Source organism: Ursus arctos, unplaced genomic scaffold (genome assembly GCF_023065955.2).
Source record: "Ursus arctos isolate Adak ecotype North America unplaced genomic scaffold, UrsArc2.0 scaffold_25, whole genome shotgun sequence".
Lineage (NCBI taxonomy): Eukaryota > Metazoa > Chordata > Mammalia > Carnivora > Ursidae > Ursus > Ursus arctos.
Window position 1 is genome coordinate 2886471 of NW_026622930.1, and position 22528 is coordinate 2908998.

The 22528-nt window shown below is 42.0% G+C and overlaps 1 protein-coding gene across 7 annotated transcripts in view; it reads right to left on the bottom strand.

Moving 5' to 3' along the window:
- TRAF3 (TNF receptor associated factor 3) overlaps positions 1 to 22528 on the bottom strand; it is a 108909-nt gene that overhangs the window by 81455 nt on the left and 4926 nt on the right. For 3 of the 7 annotated variants that reach the window (XM_057318531.1, XM_057318532.1, XM_057318537.1), the window contains exon 2: positions 21433 to 21567. The exons of 2 other annotated variants lie outside the window; for them this stretch is intronic. In XM_057318531.1, the coding sequence (XP_057174514.1) occupies positions 21433 to 21457 (25 nt within the window). In that variant the 5' untranslated portion in view covers positions 21458 to 21567. Of the gene's footprint in view, positions 1 to 1589; positions 1753 to 21432; positions 21568 to 22528 lie in introns of all 7 variants that reach the window. 2 more of the 7 variants (XM_057318534.1, XM_057318535.1) reach the window with 2 other exon arrangements.

Sequence of the window (22528 nt, forward strand, 5' to 3'; positions counted from 1 at the left end):
ACAAAGATTAACTCAAAATTAATCACAGGCTAAAGGTAAGAGCTAAAACTATAAAACTCTTAGAAGTAAGCAGGTGCATATCTTCCCGACCTTCGATTAGGCAGTGGTTTCTTAGATATGACACCAAAAGCAAAAGCAACTAAAGAAAAAAATAGATAACATGGACCTCACCAAAGTTAAAAAATTTTCTGCATCGAAGGTGACCATCAGGAAAGTGAAAAGATAACCCAAAGAATGTGAGAAAATATTTACAAGTCATATACTGATAAAGAAATTGTACATATGTAAAGAACTCTGATAACTCAGACCCAACTTTAAAAATGGGCAGAGGCGTCTGGGTGGCTCAGTCGTTAAGCATCTGCCTTCGGCTCAGGTCATGATCCCAGGGTCCTGGGATCGAGCCCCGCATCGTGCTCCCTGCTTAGCGGGAAGCCTGCTTCTCCCTCTCCCACTCCCCCCACTTGTGTTCCCTCTCTCGCTGCCTCTCTGTCAAATAAATAAAATCTTAAAAATAAATATAAAAAATAAAAAAAAAATAAAAATGGGCAAAGGGTATGAACAGACATTTTCCCAAGAAAGATACCTAAATGGTCAATAAGCAGATAAAAGGATGTTTAACATCATTAGTCATTATGGAGATACAAATCAAAACCACAATGAGAAACCACTTCACACCCACTAGGATGGCTGGAATAAAAACGATGGACAATAACAAGTGTTGGTGAAGATGTGAAGAAAGTGGAACTCTCACACAATGCTGATGGGAATGCAAAATTATCCCAGCTGCGTTGATAGTCTGGCAGTACCTCAAAATATTAAACATAGTTACCATATGACCACTTACATATATACAACAGATTAAAAAAAAAAACAGGTTTTCACAAAAACTCTTACAGGAATTTTTACAATAGCATTATTTATAATATCCAAAAAGGGGAAACAACCCAATGTCCATCACCTGATTGATGTATAAACAAAATGTAGTCTATCCATTCAATGGAATATTATTTCTCTATAAAAAGAAATTACTGATACATGCTATGACATGAATGAGCCTTGAAAACGTTATGCTATGTGAATGAAATCACCTGCAAAAAACTGCATACTATATGATTCCATTTGTATGAATTTCCACAAATGGCAAATCAATAGAAACAGAAAATAATGACTGTCTAGGGTTGGGAGTGAGGAAGAATGGGAAGTGACAGCTAATGGGTACAAGGTTTCTTTCTGGGATGATGAAAATGTTCTAAAATTAGAAAGTGGTAAAGAGTGCAGAATTTTTTAATATACCAAAAATGGATTGTATACTTTAAAATGGTGAATATATGTGAATTTCTTCTCAATAAAGCTATTATTTTAAAAAGCAAATTATAAAATGGTATTATTTAGAATAAATCTACTTCTATAAAAAGAAAATATACATATGCCCTCAAAATGGCTTAGAAGAGCATATACAGCAGTGATCTAAATAGACAGGATTTTATTCATATTTTTTATCTTTTTTAATTTTTTTTTTACAGGAGATGGTCACAAATTACTAGACAACAGTAAGGTATTTTCAGGTATCATTCAATAATGCACTATACCGGGGCGCCTGGATGGCTCAGCTGTTAAGCGTCTGCCTTTGGCTCAGGGCGTGATCCTAGAGTCCTGGGATCGAGCCTCGCATCAGGCTCTCTGCTCAGCGGGCGCCTGCTTCTTCCTCTCCCACTCCCCCAGTTTGTGTTCCCTCTCTCGCTGGCTGTCTCTCTGTCAAATAAATAAATAAAATCTTTAAAAAAATAATAATAATGCACTATACTTCCACCCAACTGTTTTCTCTAATCAGCTTTTTTTTTTTTTTTTGATTCTGCATGTAAGAGAGATCATACACTATTTGTCTTTCTCTGTCTCCTTTACTTCTCATAACATAATGCCCTCAAGGACCCTCCATGTTGTGGCAAATGGCAAGATCTCACTCTTTTTGGGGCACCTGGGTAGCGCAGTCGTTAAAGCGTCTGCCTTCGGCTCAGGGCGTGATCCCGGCGTTCCGGGATCGAGTCCCACATCGGGCTCCTCTGCTTCTTCCTCTCTCACTCACCTGCTGTGTTCCCTCTCTCGCTGGCTGTCTCTCTGTCACATAAATAAATAAAATCTTTAAAAAAAAAAAAAAGATCTCACTCTTTTTTTATGGCTGAAAAATGCCCCACTGTATGTGGACTGCTGGACCGTCTGGTAGTTCTAACTGAGGAGCAGCTCCACTGGTTTTCACAGTGGCTGTAACAATTCACATTCCTCCTGATGGTGGATAAGGGTTCTCTTTTCTCCACATCCTTGCCAACACTTATGATTTCTTATTTTTGATAATAACCACTCTATCTAAAGTGTGAGGTTTTATCTCATTGCAGTTTTGATTTGTGTTTCCCTAATGATTAATAAGACTGAACATCTTATGTTCAACATCAATCTGTACCTGTTGGCCATCTGTATGTCTTCTCTGGAAAAACAAAATCTATTCAGATCCTCTGTCCATTTCTAAATCTGATTGTTTGAGTTTGTTTTTGTTTTTTGCTACCGAGTTGTAGGAGTTATTTATATATTTTGGGTATTAGTCCCTTATCAGATACATGACTTGCAAATATTTCTCCCATTCAGTAGGTTGCCTTTTCATTTTGTTGATGATTTCTCCTTTGCTGTGAAGAAGCTTTTTTTTTTTTAAGATTTTATTTCTTTGAGAGAGAGAGAGCACACAAGCAGGGGGAGTGGGAGAGGGAGAACAGGCTCCCCGCCGAGTAGGGAGACTGAGGTGGGGCTCGATCCCAGGACCCTGGGATCACGACCTGAGCCAAAGGCAGACACTCAACCAACTAAACCAAGGTGCCCCTTGTGCAGAAGCTTTTTGATGTGATATAGACCCACTTATTCACTTTTGCTTTTGTTGCTTTTGATTTTGGTGCCAGATTAAAAACTCATGACCAAGACCAACGTCAAGGAGTTTACTACTGCCTGTGTTTTTTTCTAGTTTTACGGTTTCAGGTCTTATGTTCAAGTCTTTAAACCATTTTGAGTTTTGCGTATGGTGTGAGATAGTGGTCCAGTATTCCCGGCACCATTTACTGAGAAGACTGTCCTTTGCCAATAGTATATTCTAGGCTCCTTTGTGGTAAATTAACCAACCATATATGTGTGGGTTTATTTCTGGGCTCTTTCTTCTGTTCCAATGATCTGCGTGTCTTTTTTTGGTGCTGGTATCATATTGTTTTAGTTACTACAGCTTTGTAGTATAATTTGAAGTACAGGGCCTCCAGTCTTGTTCTTTCTCAAGATTGCTTTGGCTATTCAGGGTTTTTTTTTTGTTTTTTGTTTTTTTGGTAATCCCATGCAAATTTTAGAATTATTTCTTCTATTTCTTTGAAAAATGTCACTGGAATTTTGATAGGAAATGCAATGAATCTGCAGATTGCTTTGGGTACTTGGGACATTTTAACAATATTGATTCTTCCAATCCAAAGGCATGGAATATCTTTCCACTTGTTTATGCTGTCTTCAATTCTCTCATCAATGTCTTTTAGTTTTCAGTGTATAGGTCTTCCATCTTCTTGGTTAAACATTCCTAAGTATTGGGGTGCCTGGATGGCTCTGTCAGTTAAGCATCCGACTCTTGATTTTGGCTCATGTCATGATCTCAGGGTCTCAAGATCAAGTCCCACGTCAGGCTCTGCACTGGGTGTGGAACCTGCTTAAGATTCTCTCCTCTCCCTCTGCCCCTCCCCGCCACTCTCAAGCACATGTGTATGCTCGCGTTATCTCTTTACGATAAATAAATCTTAAAAAAACAAAACATTCCCAGGTATTTCATTCTTTTTGATGCAATTGCAAATGGGATCATTTTCTTTATTCCTCTGAGTTTATTAGTGTCTACAAACACAACAGAACTTGTGTATTGATTTTGTATCCTGCAACTTTACTGAATTCGTTTATTAGTCCTAATAGTTTTTTGATGGGATTCTGTAGAGTTTTCTACGTATAATATCGTGTCATCAGCAGACAGTGTGCTGCCAGATTGTGTGGCCTGCTTCTCCCTCGCCCTCTACCACTCCCCCTGCTTGCACTCTCTCTCAAATAAATTCTTTTTTTTTTTTAAAGATTATTTATTTATTTATTTATTTGACAGAGATAGAGACAGCCAGCGAGAGAGGGTACACAAGCAGGGGGAGTGGGAGAGGAAGAAGCAGGCTCCCAGCGGAGGAGCCCGACGTGGGACTCGAACCCGGAACGCAGGGATCACGCCCTGAGCTGAAGGCAGACGCCTAACGACTGCGCTACCCAGGTGCCCCTCTCAATTAAAAAAAAAAAAAAAAAAAAAAAAAAAAAAAAAAGATGAGCTGTGATTGTTTCCTTCCCTTCCCCCACTCCTCACATACTCAGCCAACTCCCAGCCCTCCCCACCCCTTTATAGTACTTTTGTTATGCCCCTCACCCACCCCCCATGTCTTTTCTCACTTTGGCCCACCCACAGCAACACCCTCACCCTCAACCTTGCTGCCCTGAAAATCAAAATGTTATTGTTATCCTATAAAATACCAGCTCAAATTTTAGTTTTTGTAAAGCACTTCCTGACCCCTTAAGCCAAGAGTCAGCCAACCTTCTTCTATAAAGGGCCAGATGGTCTCTGTTGCATTTTCTTTTTTGCTTATTTTTACAACCCTTTAAAAACATAAAAAAACATTCTTAGACCTGTAGTTTGCCAACCTCTGCTTTCAAAACCATTACTCCCACGTTGTGATCTGATGTCCCATTCTATGACGCTTCTGCCTCTATTTCTGCCGTGATTACTAATACTATTACTCTACTACACCTGCTGCACTATTCTGCCTTATCTGACAGCTCATACTATCACATGCCTGTCCCTCTTCAAACTGCATGTTCTCTGCAGGCAAGAAAAACCTATTTCTATCCTTATGTCACCTACTATATAATACTAGTACATATAAAGTGCTCTGTCCACGAATCATTGAAACTGATTGCTTTATAAGTACAGTGTGTTACATTTTAAATTGCTTATTTAAGCATTTTCTATCACAAGTAGCTAAGAATTTGTTTTTGGTAAAGCAGATTCCTGATGAGCCACCTAAACACATGAAGACTGTCTGGAGTCAGATGGGTGAACCTTCTTGGTTTATTTTCAATTAGATGAACTTTTCAAGCCAAACTGAGGTTTCCCTTCAAAGACCTGTTCCCGTCTTTAAAACTCTATGATGTGAAAGATTTTATTATAGAACCTAAAAATAATCCTCACATGGTACAGATTCAGTTTCCAGGAGATCTGTAAGCTTAAAAAAACCCAATCTTATCAGAAAGCTCAAAACAATCAAAATTGAGACCAGGACTCAAAATTTTTCTAGAAATATCAATCAGCTGTTAAGAGGATGTATTTTCCCTCTTTAGGAAAATGTATTTTCAGTATTTCCAGCTTATTACTTCTTGTAAAATGGCTCTATGTCTGGACAAAGTCAGAAGTTTCTCTGTCACCAATCATCTTAAATAACTTTGTAGGCGTTTCCTTCTCTCAGAGGCCACCTGGGAACCCCTCTAACTCCTGACTGGTATGGGCCTTCTTTCATATTCATTTTCTATGTGGAAACTTAAGAATTCTCCAGCATCAGCCTGTGGCAAATAAGGAACAAGGCCAAACAGATTCTTTGTTCCCACTTCCTACATCCTGCTCATCCAAAAAACTGAGCCAAATAAATACACTATTATTCAATTATAAATACGTGGAGTATGTGTTCTTCCATATCTAACAAAACTTTTTGTCTCAGGCCTGTCTTAAGGACCAGCAGGGCAGAAAGGTCCCTGACTTCCTTGCACACCAGTATGCATGCTAGAATAATTGTGCCCGATTGGGAGCACTGGTTGTCCATTTCCTGTTTTGTAGTAAGAATGGCCTACCAACTCACCATGCTTTACTTTAAAAGCTTACTGACAAAATCAGTACACAGCTATCTTTCTGCACTCTGTGAAAACAGGGTGGAATATAAGCCAGCCATAGGGATCAGAGAACTCCCAGGAGGTGTGGTCACTGCCCCCTCCACACACACACCCCCTACTGCCTCTGCTTTTTTAATACTCCAAAAGGTGAGGAAAAAATAACTGACAGAAAAATCCCCTATGCAAAAACCCCAACTCTGCGGGAAGGAGGGTGGGTCCCTGTGAATCACCCACTCCTCCTCCACGTGAAATGCAGCCAGGTGAGTGATTTCTCAACTAAAGATGGCCAACATAAAAGGACTCAGCCCTGCAGGGACATCTGAGGACACCTGCAGAAAACAGGGCAACAGGAATCCAGAGTGGAGGGGCAGGAAGACAGGCTCCAGGCACCCCCCAACAGAGGAAGAGGAATGAACACACAGGCAGGGCAGGCCCTGGTCCAGAGAATGGACACAACCTCTGGGCAGGCAGGTTCTTTTCAGAAGAAGCCCACAGGGAGGTTAGAGCATCTGGAGCTCAGTGAGGAAGGGCTGTGCAGGGCCCAGTGAGGAGGGATGCTGTTTTTTTCTGAGTGCAGTGGGAAGCCACTAGGGGGTTTTTGGTGAAGGGCAGGAAGCAACCTATATTGCTAAAAGACCTCGGTGGCAGCTATGTGGGGAAGGGCCTGAAGCAACCTGGGACAAGTGGAGAGACCAGTCAGGGGCCACTAACACAGGCAAGAAGCCTGGACCTGGCTGGGAACCAGGGAGGTGCGAAAAAGTGGGACACAGGACTGAGTGCCACAGACAGAATAGGAAGCAAGGAGAGGGATCAAGGAATGCTCCCCAGTGTTCTCACTTAAGCAACTGGATATGGGTGGAAAGAATCAAGGGTTCAGAGTTCACTGGAGACAGGTTACATGACATCTAGGTGAAAGCAACAAATAGCATCAGTTGTGTCTGATGACTCCTGCTCAGGGCACACGGACGAAACACCCCTTCCTGCAAGGCTCTCAGCAGCAAGCTCCTCCAAGACCAGTACATCAAGTGCCCCACTCTCAACTCACCCCCTTCCCACCAACCCTGCCCTATTCTGGAACTAGCATCTGGACTTCCCTATCTGTTCTCAAGCCCTGCAATACTTTGTGATAATGGGAAGCTGCCTACATTGTTTCTTGTTGTGTCCCTGGCATTTAGCATGGTGTCTGGCACACAGACAATTAATAGCTTTTAAATAAATAGATGGGGCTAAAGTTCAAAGAGAATTATGGGTTAAAGACAAGCCCGGGGAACTTGGGAACCACAGCTGGAAAATTCTTTTATTTTTCTAATGGTACCTTCTCAAAAATTCCCATCCTGCTAACCAAAGTTTCAATGTAAATTATGGTATCTCAGGGAGAGTTTATCCAAACGGACTGATGGACATCTGGGCTTCTGTTGAAGGCACTGTGACCTCCCAGTTCCCTCTGCTGACTTTCATACTTCTAGTAGAACCTCACTATGTTAAAAAGATTTTTTTTGACTCCTTAAGATCTCATGTAATGACTAAAGATTGAATTTTTGTCGAAAGCACCTCACCTTGTAGAAATGTTAAATCTTAATAGTCATACACCTCCTAGAAATCAAGAAAAGAACATCTTTGACCAGGTTTCTCAACCTCAGCACTACTGCCATATTGGGCCAGATAATTCTTTGTCATGGGGGGTTGTCCTGAGCATTGTAGGATGTTTACAGCATCCCTGGCCTGCACTCACTAGATACCAGGAGCATTCCCCCCTCCACCCACCCACCTAAGCAAGTTTCTAGACATTGCCAAATGTCCCTTGGGAGAACAAAATTGCCCCCCCATTCAGAACAATTATCTAGAGACCAAGTGGTCTTTTCCTATTAACACAACCAAGGAAACAAGGAGCAAATTCTAAGTTTGAAATGCTCACTTAAAAACAACTGGCCCAAATTACATCCTCTAGTGAAACCGAAAGCAAAACAGGTACTTACACACACACACACACACACACACACACACACACACACACAAACCATTCTGGTAGGGTTCTGAACCATGACATCAAGAAGTGCTAACATTTCGTCTGGATAGAGTCTAAGTCTAAATGTGAGACTCTTTGGAAGGGCTGCCTCATGCACCGGGTGAGGGAACTCATTACCAGGCCTCTCCACCTCTACAGGACGAAGACCCTCCCAGTAAAATGCCTATACTGACCAAAGCCCTTTTAAGACACGCATGAAAACATGGCCTTAGAGAGTTGTTCTTACACGTGTAAGACCGGGCATAATCACGGAGGTGGCTGAAAGCAGGCAGCTCCCTGATACCTCCTCAGCCCTCCCTGCTCCTCAGCCGGGGGAGAGGCCAACAGAAACCTTGGGCAGTTATGGCTGCAGGCCCCAAAACGTCCCCGAGGAGGGCCTACCTGCTGTCCAGGGCCGAATCCCTGTTCAAAGTGCTGGCTTCCAGCACCACAGAATTCACGGACTAAGAGCAGTTACAGTGATACTTGGCCATTCTCTTCTACTTGTCATTGTTTTTATGCACACTGCTCTCTACAAACAACTTAATAAGTCTTACACTTGAAATCACTTGAGACATTTGTAGTATCAGATTCCCACAGCAGTTTACCACAGAGTTTGTGAGGTCGTAACTTTTCCCTCCCCGTCTCAGAGCATTCACACACACAGCAAGCATCCAGTGAGTCTCAGCCTTCCAAATGCCCCTTGATAGGACCGGTAATGATGGAATCCAGATCAAAATTTTTGAAAATAAGATCAAAACTAGTTTCCAGTTACCTAAATTATCTAAACCAAAAGGCACCAAATGTACATGTGGAGCAAATACACCGTACGGGCCGAAAAGGCCCTGAGGACAAGAAATTAAGGGATTCACGTTGCGTCAGTCTGGACACAGTCCGCTCTGCCCACAGAAGGTCAAAATCGCCTCTCGTGCTTCTCAGAGTGCAGCGGCACATGCCCGTAAGGACAAGTCAGTCAGTGGCACATTATCTTGGCCCGAAGGTCAGTTTTGATAAACAGATTTTTAGAGGTTTATAACATCAGAACACATACTACACAGGGGCGCCTGGGTGTTTCAGTCGGTGAAGCGTCTGCCTTCGGCTCAGGTCATGATCCCAGGGTCCTGGGATCAAGCCCCGAGTCTGGCTCCCTGCTGAGCAGGAACCATGCTTCTCCCTCTCCCATTCCCCCTGCTTGTGCTTCCTCTCTCGCTGTCTATCAGATAAATAAAACCTTAAAAAAAAAAACACATATTATATAACGAAATGTAAAATCCATACTAATTTCAGATAAAATAGACCACAAAAACCATGTGTTAAGAACAGGCTGCTTCAGAACACTGCAGCTTCGGCCCCGCAAAGGGGTACAAGTCACACTCCACTCTTCTGTCGCTAGGGGGCCTCCTAGCTAGAAGTTAGGGACTGCTGATAATTGTCCAACTGCGCACCAAAGCATATCAGAGAACCTAAGATTCTAAGCCTCCACAGAGAAAAAATAAGTGAAGGGGGAGGGAGGGAGTTATTTATAAAAGTATATAAGTAAAAATGTCTCAATTTTTAGCCAACTTTTTTCAGCCAACTTCACAGGGTCACCTCCTCCAAATCAAGAATTCTACCTGTGCACGTTTCTGTGATGCACATAGTGGTCATTGCACACTTATAAATGTCAGGAGAGAGGCTGAGAGAGGTCAGAGACTGCCCTGAGCCACCATGCTGTGCGAGGGCCACCTTCTCAGCCACCACACCCCGCTGTCCCCCCACCCCGAGGCTATACCATGGGGTGAAAGGCTGAGCACTAACATTCCAAGAGCCTATCATTCTAAAGCATAAGGGTCCTTCAAGCCCATAAGAATCCTACCTCTTCTGTAAAAGCTTGCCAGGAGGCCAGGCCTCTTGGCTTAAAATGTTATTCAATAGATTCTTTTTAAAAAACCTTCCACATTTTCTCTTTCTAGGACTAATTTCTAAGCTCTTGGTCAGCAGGGACCACATCAGATACACATTGCCATGACATCCCAGATACACGCAAAGAGGGGATGATGGATATCCAGTTGCAGATTCAATTTACTTACAATTTATGGAAAATACTGAATTATCTGAAGAATAAAGGCTGGTATGCCAAATATAAAGGTACTGGGAAAACAAAGAAACCAGAGGGGGAGTATAAACACATAAGCGGAGGGATTACGAGAGCATTGATACTGCATTTGTTGGATGGCTATCAACTGCCAGGAGTTTTATATACATACTGACACTTTAATACGATACATATGCCCTCTCTACAATCACCTATCAGCTGAATCTCCTCAGCTCCACAATCTCTTACCCAAAACCAAAGCCAGATGTGTTTCAGAGTTTAGAATTTTTGGGGTTTTAGAAAGGAAATACTGTGTGTGTATATATCATATCTTACATAATGTCACCAGTGAAGTCCGGGACAGGGCCCATAAGAAAACACAGTAATTAATAGTCTACAGCAAAATACAGGAATATTCATACTAAGAGGAATAGAGATTATACGTAACATCACATCACTTCAGCTCAGGTTTTGGCACCAAATATATAACAGTATCATTCCATTTCAGAGGCTCCGGAGCTTCACAATTGTGGCTGGGGAACTGGGTGCCTGCATTACTGTCCTTGTTTTACGTGCAGGGACCTGAGGCTCAGGAAGGACAAGTCACTTGCTCAAGTTAACGCCAGCTGAGGAGGAGAGGCAGGATTTGCACCCTACTTCTCCCGCCCCAAGCCTGTACGGGGCTTCAGACTCGTAAAACCCTGAAACCTCCTCTAAGGTGCAGACTGGGAACCAGCAGGTCTGGGTGAGGGTGGGCTGGAGGGCACGGCTGCGGTCCTGCATTTTCAAGGCACCTGGAAAGGTGCTGCGATGGGATCATCCCCTGTGAGAGAAAGAAGTGTGCTCCTTCCACTAACCACAGGCTCTCAGCCCTGGCTCGGTGTCAGCACCCTCTCCAGACTCTTCAATGATAGCCATTAAATCTGATTTCTGGGGTCTTAACTGATTGAAATCATCTGAAGTGGGGGCTCCCAGATTTTGTGTTTTTTTCTAATAATTCTAATGTGCACCCAGGATTCAGAATCACTGACATGAAACCATTAGGAGAAAAGGAATCACTGATAAAGTCAGACTCTTGAGAAGGCAGCCTGCAAGCCCATCAGGACTTCTACTAGAGTCCCTGGATCCCATCAAAGGAGTCTGGGAGGCTTCCAGTCCTGACCAGGAACTCTTATTAAATTCCTTTGGGACAGAATACCCCAGCTATCCCAGGCTCTGCGGTCCTAAGCATTTTTCTCCTCCCTTGAAACCACTGAAATCCTAGACGTACCACACTAAAGGCAAAGTCCTCCAGGACAACCACACATCAGTGCGGAACCAGGAGGTACCGCTGCCTGCCAGCTGACAGAAACAACCATTTAGTAGAAGACTACGCAAGAGGAAGTTCTACCTCTCATGCCGTAGGTACACTATGGTTCAAACCATGAATGGAGTGGAATCTGCACAAACAAATCAAGTTGTGGATTTTAAATTATGCTCACTGAATCCTAAGATTGAAAGGGACACTAGTCATCGTGCAACCTGCTCCCCCCACTTGCAAACTCTGAAGCTACCCCCACAGATGTCTCCCAGCTTCCACTGAACACACCCATCCAGACTCAGAACAGGACTTCCACAATGCAAATCTGTCCCTTAACGCCACCTGAACTCAAATTTCCAAAATTCCGAATTAGCCAACGTCTTCACACCCAGTCTTGGGTCATTTCTGGTACAACACGTATGCGCTCCAGCCCAGGAAATCCCTAACGTCAGTTCTCTGGAGATGGTAAAATTCCTCATGGAAACTGGAGTCTGACCTATGTGTTCCCCTGCTAACTTACTCATCCTGTAACCTGTACTCCACTCCCCGCTTTTTGTTCTGTTGCTTTTTAGGCCATGCAGAGATCCTCGGGGCTGCCTTCTCAGTTTCCAAGGTGGGTGGCCGTCATCTAGATTTCAACAGGCCAGATGGCAGCCGCCTTGAGGCCACAACCCCCCCACCCAGGAGAGGTGGGACCTCCACCCCAAAGGGTCCAGAAAGCAGGGAATCAAACCAAAGACGTTCTTCTCAAGCCTTAAAGATCTAATGGAACTTGCCTGGCTAAGTGTGGACGTGCTTGGGACCTGCCACCCTCTCCTTCTTTCCTATTTCTCCCGTTTAGAATGGGAGCAGCTATCCTATGCCTGCCCCACCATTATATTTTAGAAACTCCTAACTTATCTGGTTTCATAGGTTCACAGCTGGAGAGGAATTCTGCCTCAAATGAATCATACCTCGAGGCTTACCCACATCTGATTTAGATGATATTTAGATGAGACTTTGGACTTTAGAGGTTATATTAAGATTTTGGGGGCTATTGGGATGGAATGAATATATTTTGCATGTGAGAAGGACATGAATTTGTGGGGGTCGAGAGCAGAATACTCTGTATGGTCTGAATTATGGCCCCTCAAAATTTATATAGTGGCACTGTAGCTTCTCCTGTGATGGTATCTGGAGACGGGCCTGTGGCAGGTGATTGAGGGCCCTAATAAGAGACAGAAGAGAGCTTGCTTCCTGTCTCTCTCCCTCCACCATGTGAAGACACAGTTAAAAGGGGGCCATCTGCAAGCCAGGAAGAGAGCCCTCAACCGGAAACTGAGCTGGCTGGCACCTCAATCTTGGACCTTGAGCCTCCAGAACTGTGAGGAATAAATTCCTGTTGTGTAAGGCCCCCGGCCTCTGGTATTTTGTTAAGACGGCCTGTGCTGGTCAACACATGCCTCCTTCATAAAGCATAATGTTCTAGATTAAAGCGAGCAGTCTGAATATCTTGACAACACAGTATCTCACTTAGTATCCCATACGTATATACACCTAGCATGACTGGCATCCATGAAGTCTCTGTAAAAGTTTATGGCATTGAACTGAATTTGGTCAGTGTTCATCAAAATGTTGTTTTACCTTATATACTTAACAGAAACACACAGAAATATACTGTCCACCCAAACTTAGCCAGCACACAGTAGATAAATACATTCTGAAATACTGAATGCTTGGTGGATATATTGTCTAGCTTCTTTTTTCCAGGCTGAAAAATGCAAGTTCCTTTAAACTTAAATACCATTTTTCATTTTTCTCGTGAATTTTTTAAAGCTTATATTTTATTTTCACAACAACCATGGCACCATTGTCCCCATACACCATGAAAGCAGACAGGGGTTTCAAAGGTCACAAAGGGTCACAAAGACTGGTAGGGCCTAGCTTGTGGGACCCCAACTCCAACTTAAATCTTGTCCCTCCACCGAAGGGAGGTCACCAGCTCCTTTACTCAACCTTTCCAGCACCAACAAATACACTTCCATGCTTTCCACCATTATATATATTTTAGAAACTTTTACATTTGTAGTTTTACACTTAGAAGAACAGAATGTCAAAACTTGGGGTGGGTGGCTCAGTCGGTTAAGCATCTGCCTTGGGCTCAGGTCATGATCCTAGGATCCTGGGATGGAGCAAGCACTGAGTCAGTGGTGCTCAGTGGGGAGCCTGCTTCTCCCTCTCACTCTCCCTCTGTGCTCTCACTCTCCCTCTGCGCTCTCACTCTCTCTCTCAAATAAATAATTAAAATCTTCTAAAAAAAAGAAAATCAAAGCTTTAAAAGCCTTTTATCATACACAGAATTGGGACCTCAATGAATATGCCTCACAGACAACTGTTTCAGGTTAAACCATACCTTCTATATTCCACTCCAAACAAAAGTTACTAAAATCTGATGCAGTTCCCGAGAACCCTAAGACAAAAAGAAAAGCAAGGGTAACTATCTTCATTCATCTTAGCACAAGGAAACACCTGTTTATATGAACCAGAGCAAAGAGGAGACCCTCAACATTATCAAATGTGTGAAATGCCACTGCCCTCCTGCCCCCATCCAACCACCCTCCCCAGTCCTCCAGTTTCATAACCCTTCCTCAGCCCCAATGTTGGTCACCTCCAGGCCACAGTCACCACATTATGGTGTAGAGAATCTGAAGGTGATGGTGAGTGAAAAAGGCAAGTGGGATCAAAAGAAGCATCCCCAAAGACCTACAGAGAGCAATTATTTTCTCCTTGATGCCAAAGGTCAGCACACTTACGTAATTCGTAAAAAGCCAGAATGAGAAATGGGCACGTGTGTGCATGAAACTTCAGTGCCGTAAAAGCCCTTGGACTGTCTAGACCACAGGCTCTTGACCTCAGGCATGACAGAAGAGGATTCAGGAACTCCCAGGACTCCCTGAAATTTCATGCACTAGTCAGGCACTCTGGTGTATCACCTGATCAGAGGTGGTTCTCTTCAATTATGCCTACTTTGAACAGGAGGTTAGATGCCCAGGAGTGATGGGTATTTGGAAACAAAGGCACAGAATGCTTGGGAAGCAGAGGACTGGGCAGCTCACATGGTGGCTGGCCTCCTGGCCAAAGATGCTGGAATGGCAGCGCTGTATCCAGCGGGTCTCTCTGTGTGGGTGCAAGCAAAGGGTGCACAGGGAACACAGACAGAGCTCCTCCCCCTCTCCACCCTCATCAGTCCCCATACAGATGCAGATTTCTTGTTTCGTTATTTAAATCCACTCTCTCACTCCTCTATGACCTCATCACATTTGCTTGCTCAAAGAGTGTTGCAACAGTCAGCTGAGAAAGGCTGAGAAAGCAGGGTTTACAGAAAATGCGATTTCCATGTTACAACTAATGCGTACACACCTCTTCACATGCTGTCAAATTACCCCACACTTTTCTATATAAACAGCCATAACCTAATTCTAATAAGTCTCTAGGGGATTTACTAGAATGATCTAGGGTGAACACAGGAAATTTAGAATATGTAGGCTTACTAATTTTTTCTCGATGAAGCTTTTTTAAGAACAGATAGAAATATAAGCTTCAATTCCACAGTACTCTTCAAAATGAAAGTGAATTTTCAAATAATTTTTAAAATGAACTAACAGGAGGGGCACCTGGGTGGCTCAGTCAGTTAAGCATGGAACTCTTGATCTCAGCTCAAGTCTTGATCTCAGGGTCATGGGATCAAGTTCCACGCTGGGCTCCATGCTGGGCATGAAGCCTATTTAAAATTAAAAGAAATATTAAATAAAAAATAAAGGAACTAACAGGAAGGAAAATTTATAGACACGAATTTGTGCTTGAAAAAACTGACAAATAGATGATCAAGAATGCCTACTGATTAAGTAAATAAAACACACATTTTATTACCATTTTATGAATTACCATTTTATGAATGGGTGTATTCCAAAATTTTATTCATGAATTCTTGGTTCAGAACACAGAATGCATTTTCTCACAGAAAATTGATAACACACAACAGTTGGGGTTTCCATTTTAGCCGACAAAAGCCTGTCTTACAAAGTGTATATAACACACACTGCTGATAGCACTGGAATCGAACCACCACAGATACGGTAGGTTAAAGAGGGCCACAAATTCCTTGACACTCCTTTCAACAAGAGCTAGGCAATGTGTCCCCTCTCCCTAAAACTAGTAGTACCTTGCAGGTTCTTTAACCAATAGAACATAGCAGGAATAATGCTGCATCCATCTGTCAGCCTCTGCTTCCTCTCCTAAAATACTCTCTGTAGGAATCCTACTCCACCCACCCTGGCAGAGAGGCCATCTGCAGACGGCCTGACAGTACAGGGAAAAGAACCACTAAGCCAGACCTTCCAACCATCCAGCCACGTTGGACCTCCAGACCAGACACCAGATGAATACCAGTGAGTACTTCGGTTAATGCCACACAGAGCAGAAGAATCACCCAACTGAACCCTGCCTGATCAACACACAGGACCATGAGCTCTAGTAATAGATTACTACTATTTTAGGTCACTGATGCTTAGGACAATTTGTTATTCAGCAATCATTATCTGGGATAATCTGTAGGTTTTTCAGAAAATGATAAGCACATCTTTCTCCTATCCTGGCATCAGGAATAGTGTCCCCCCTCCATTCTCCACTGGTAGACACAGAGTTATCGTGGTAGTGTCAGCCAGGATTTTCCCAGAGATAGGCCATGAAGGGCAGTCTTGTGTTGGAAAGGTATGTGGCATGATCACCATCATCCTGTCTGCTTCAAAACCCTCTTAGAATTTTCTACACACTACTGAGGACAGGACAGTGTTCAATTTTCTGAAGAAACAGGACATCCAATCAAAATGCCGTTGGTACCCTGATACAAAAGCCAGACAAAGATACCACAAGAAAACTAAAAACCCATAACCCTTATGAACTTGAATGTAAAAATCTCAACAAAATATTAACAAATCAAATCCAACAAGACATTAAAAGGATGGTACACCCTGGCAAAGTGAGATTTATCCCAGAAAGCAAAGATGGTTCAACACACCAAAATCAATTAACAAATATACCACATTGATAGAATTAGGGGGAAAAAAACCACATGATCATATCAATAGACACACAGAAAGCATCTAACAAAACTCAACATCCTTTCATGATAAAACACTCAGCCAAGCAGGAATTGAAGGGAACTTCCTTAACATGATAAAGGGCATTTATCAAAAACAAACAAACAACCCACACCTAACTTCATAATCAATGGTGAAAGACTGCAAACTTTCCTCTAAGACCAGAAACAAGACAGGAATGTCTGCTTTCACTTCTGCTATTCAACATTTTAGAAGTCGTAGCCAGAGCAATTAGGCAAGAAAAAGAAAAAGGAAAAAAAAAAAAAAAGCATCCAAATTGGAAAGAGATAAACTATCCCTATTTGCATATAGCATCATTATATATATAGAAAATCCCATAAAACCCCAGAAAAACTACTAGAGGTAATAACCAAATTCAGTGAAATCTGGGTATATTATTACCACACAAAAATCAGTTGTGTTTTTATACACTAGCAATGAATAATCTGGAAGAAAACTAAGGAAACAATTCCATGTAAAAAACATCCAAAAGAACAAAATATCTAGGAATAAATTTAACCAAGGAGGTGAAAGATTCATACCTTGACACTACAAAATCTTGCTAAAAGAAATTAAAGATGTAAATAAGTGGAAAGACGCCCCACGGTCGTGGATCCAAAGACTTAGCACTGTTAAAATGGCAATTTCCCAAAGCAGATTCAATGCAATCCTGATCAAACATTCCCATGACCTTTTTTTTGCAGAAAGAGAAAAACTGATCCTCGAATTAATATGAAGCTGTAAGAGGTCCCAAGTGGTCAAAGCAATATTGAAAAAGAAAAAGTTGAAAGACTCATACTTCTCTTACTACCTCAAAACTTCCTACAAAACTGCAGTAATTAAAACAGTGTGCCACTGGCATAAGAACAGACTTAAAGAGCAGGAGAACAGAACTGAGAGTCCAAAAAAAATAAATTCAAGCATCTATGGCCAACTGATTTCCAATAAGGGTGCCAAGACCATCCAATGGAGAAAGAATAGTCCCTTCAACAAATGGTGCTGGGACAAGTGCATAACCACATACAAAAGAATGAAGTGGAACTCCTAGCTCACTCCCTATACAAAAATTAACTCAAAATGGATCAAAGACTTAAATGTAAGAGCTAAAACTATAAAATACAGGGATAAATCTTCACAACCTCAGATGTGGCAACAGATTCTCTTCAGATTTGATACCAAAAGCACAAGCAACAAAAAGAAAAAATAAATAAATAAAACTTTATCAGAATTAAGAACTTCTGTGGGGCGCCTGGGTGGCACAGCAGTTAAGCGTCTGCCTTCGGCTCAGGGCGTGATCCCGGCGTTGTGGGATCGAGCCCCACATCAGGCTCCTCCGCTATGAGCCTGCTTCTTCCTCTCCCACTCCCCCTGCTTGCGTTCCCTTTCTCGCTGGCTGTCTCTATCCTGTCGAATAAATAAATAAAATCTTAAAAAAAAAAAAAGAATTAAGAACTTTTGTGCATCAAAGGGCATTTATTAAGCATGTGAAAAAAACACCTACAGAATGGAAGAAAATATTTGTTAACCACATACTTAATAAGGGTTTAATATTTAAAATATATAAAGAACTCTTACAACTCAACAACAAAAAGATAAACAACCCAACTAAAACATGGGCAGAGGGTTTGAATGGACATCATTCCAAAAAAGACATACAATTAAAAGATGTTCAATATCACTGGCCATCAAGAAAATACAATATTATAATAAAAATACTACTTTACATCCACTAGAACAGCTTATGTACATATATACATGCATGCATACATAAATGTTTGTGAAGATGTACAGAAATTAGAACCTAGCACATTGCTTGTGGGAATAAGTTAAACACAGAATTACTGTATGACCCAGCAATTCCATTTCCTAGGTATTTCGCGGAAGATAAATGAAAACACACATCTACACAGAAACTTATGCACATTATTCATAACAGCCAAAAGGGGAAAACAATTCATTCATCAGTGGATGAATGGATAAGTAATTTGTGGTATACACACACACAATGGAATATTACTCAGCCATAAAAAGGAAAAAATACTTACACGTGCTACAATTTAGCTGTACCTCAAAAACATTACACTAAGTGAAAGAAGCCAGATGTAAAAGGTCACATGTTGTATGATCCCTTTTATAAGAAATGTCCAGAAAAGGCAAATCCATAGAGACAGAAAGTAGATTAGAGGTTACCAGGGGTTGGGAGGAAGAGAGAATGGGGAATGATTACTTAATGGGTATAAGGGTTTTTTTAGGGGGTGACGAAAAAGTTTTGAAACTAGAGAAAGCTGGTGGTTGCACAACACTGTGTATATGCTAAATACGACTGAGCTGCACACTTAAGATGGTTAATTGCATGTTATGTGAATTTTGCCTCAATAAAAGAAAATGTGGTTAGATGACAGTATATGGATTCATCCATACAAATACTTGAGTACCTACCACACACCAGGCACTTCCCTGGTACGTGGGTTAAGATGATGAACAAAAATTTTCTGCTACAAATTTAAAAAGCAAGGTAAGAGACCAGAGAGTGACAGCATGGACTATTTTAATTAAGGTGTTCAGGGAAGACCTCCTGGAAGAAGTGACATTTGAACAAAGACTAGAATGAAGAATATTATTCTGCTAAATAAAAAAAGAAAATAATGTACTAAAACTAAAATATAAATTTTATCAAAAACCATCACATGCAAAAATTCCTTTTCTAAAAATCATTTTACTCTTTATCACAAATAATTTATTTATAGTCCAATAATATGCTGCTTCTACACTTCCTCGCAGGATAGCTTTCAGGGCCAAGCCATACTCCTAAGAGAGCCTGTCATTCACCCTGCTAACAAGGCATGTTTTCCCTTTAGGAAATCACTCAGGAAAGAGGGAGAGGAATTACCACTTACGATATCCTAGGTTCTCACATTCACTCATACTCTCACTTTTATTCCTCACAGCTACCTTTTCATCGATGAGAAAACTGAAGTTCAGAAAGGGTAAGTAACTTACCGCCATAGTTAGCTAAAGGAAGGAGCAGAATTCAATCAGGTCTGATATCAAACCCATACTCCTTCCATACATATTTGTCTCATTTTTACTGAGCATATCTTAGGCCAGACTGAAAATATGATGAAGTGACTGTGTCCTTGAGAAGCTTGTCATCTCAGCACTAGAGACCCATCCAAGATGCACCAGAACATTCCTCAACCTGAAAAAGGCAGAGCAGGGTCCGGAGATATGAGGTCTTTGCTATCCAATGCCAGGGCATGCAACCAAAAAGTCCAACTTATGTTAACAACTAAGGAATCTACCCTCTACCACTCCTGACCTTGCAGCCTCGGTGTCCAGCTGTGTGCCAGTATTCAAAGCCCTTCCTGGAACTACCAGTGACTATGCAACAAGCCTCCTCACTTCAATCCAGCCATCACTGACCCCTCCTGGTTCTGTGTTCAAAACTGTACAGCGGTTCTAGCAGAAGAACCACATAAAATCTTCTCCAGAATAGTCAACAACATCACTTCCTTGCTAAATCTGGAGAAGGCTTCCTCGCCTTTAACTTATATTCCCATAAGTAATCTGTAGTTATAATTACATTTGAGATGAATGGGTAGAAATTTGACTGTGCTGGGCTGCAACCCTCATGCTCTCTACAGAATGACCAGGCCTCGGGGACCTGTTCACCACTAACAAGCTAATGTGTGTAAAACTCTATAAAGACATAATGACTAAATACTATCATTATTACTAGACTACCAGTTTAATGTAAATTAAGAGAGGAAAAGGGGAAAGAAAACACATTAGTAAATCAGGTTTGGGACTGCTACTCAGCAAGATGTAAGCAACACCCGAACCACAAGGGTAAAGAACGTCTTAACTGAATTTGTTAAAGGATGTTGAACGCAATGTTGCTGCTATAAGAAAATAACTCAAAACAGAAAGAAGGAACAGAGGGAATACAGGCTAGAAAAATAAGTCAATACAGGCAAAGCAGATGTTAAAGAAAAGGCTGCGTATGAAAAACATGCTGGAGAAATACACAATTTCTTTAAAAAGCACTATATCGCAGCAAAACTAAAACACTAGAATCTGAAAGCAAAACTAAAAAGTCTAGAATGCAAACAAAATCCAAAACTGGATTAAAATTCAGCTTAAAATGACCACACGGCACAGTAATGAAAACACAAACTCTAGAGTCAAATGGGCCTACTGCTCTTCGTTTTTCTCATCTGTAAAATGGGAATGAGTAACAAGTTAGGCCGGCACAGAGGTGGCCCCGAAGGCAGCCGGCTCCCCGCTCCTGAGCCCTCTCTCTGAAACACAGCCATGGGGAACAGCTTCAGACTCGTGGGCCCTCCGACGTGCGGCTCTGCCAGCCAACGCGTCTCCTCCTCTTCTGCGACCTTGCTCATGCTTGTCCTCCCCAGAAAACACCTCCTAATCCCCCGGTCCAAATTACATGGCACCCCACACTCCCTCAGCACCTCTCTGCCATAACCCACAGGCCCTTCTGGCTCATCATCTTACAGAAGCTCCTTGAGGCTGGCCATCACACAGCATCTTACTTGACTATTTAGCTTTGACAGCTAGCATGGCTCCCGACTAACCTCTCAAAAAATGTGTGCTGATCAAATAATTCTCAATTATCCTAAGTTGGAATAGAGGCCAAGCAGCTTCCCTGGGGCAAATCTTGACAAGTGAAGAATATAAAGAAAAAACTCTAGTCTGGGTGAACAGTCCATGCTTTGCCATTACCTGACTTGGGACAGTTACTAACCCAAACACTCCAAGCCGCCCATATAAAAAGAGGGAATTCAACTGCAAAGTCTCCACAGTTCCTACCACAGGCAAGGTCATATTATGTTCATATTTTAAGATCTTAACATTCTTATTCTACTATATCTTGATTAGCTATTGTATTAGTTATTGTTATGAAAATCAACATCAGGGGCACCTGGGTGGCTCGGTCCATTAAGCATCTGACTCTTGATTTTGCCTCACTTCATGATCTCAGGGTTGTGAGATAGAGCTCTGCATCAGGCTCTGCATTGGGCGTCGAGCCTGCTGAAGATTCTCTCTCTCTCCCTCTCTAAAAAAAAAAAAAAAAATCAACATCAGTAGAATGCTTTATTGTCCATTTCACTTATAACAAGCACGTGATGTGATGTGTGTGGTGGTTTCTGCCCCATTTACAGATGGGGAAACCTATTCAGAGAGAACCAACAGCCTGCCCAAGTACAGAGGGCAGGATGGGCATTCAGATCCTCCCCTTCTCAAGCCGGGGAATGGACAGCTCCAGGGACACGTGGTAGGATGCCAAGGGAGCCCTTGGCGATCCTAGGGAGGCCAAAGACAAACAAAATGCATCTTTTGAAGAAGTAACTGTACTCAAAAATTTGGGAGACAAAGTGTGTTTATATTTTTAAAAAATCAGACGTATTATTGAGTACAATGTAAAATCTATATTAAAATTTAAGATAAAGGGACGGCTGGCTAGCACAATCATAGAACATGTGACTCTTGATCTTAGGGTTGTGTGCTCAAGCCCCACGCTGTGTGTAGAGATTACTTAAAAAATAAAAAATTAATCTTTTTAAAAAATTAAAGCTAAAACTTAACAGGCCTAGACTCCCATTAAGGGCTTGAGACATACTAAAGTCATGCCATGCTCTTCCTCACACAGAAAAGCCATCTGAAATCAGAACATTTAATTTGCCCTATAATAACATCTCAAACATCAGGCTGTATTAATCCAAAAAGGATAGAATTTAATTTCTAGAATAAAGTTGTGACTTCAGGGCATTACTGAGCAGGGAAAGACAAGAACTAGTTTCCCTGTTCTTCCTTTCTAAGTCATTAAAAGCACCCAGGGAAGTTACAATGTCAAATAAAGTCTCCCATCATTCAAGCCTCTTAGTGCAACAAACCAGGGAGCTAAGCCTGACGGAAGAGAGGGGTAGGCACAGGGGGGCACAGTCAAGGGATGCAGCTACGAGGCACACCCGACTGCAGGCATTATCAGCCAAACCACATGGAATTACTGTGTGGGC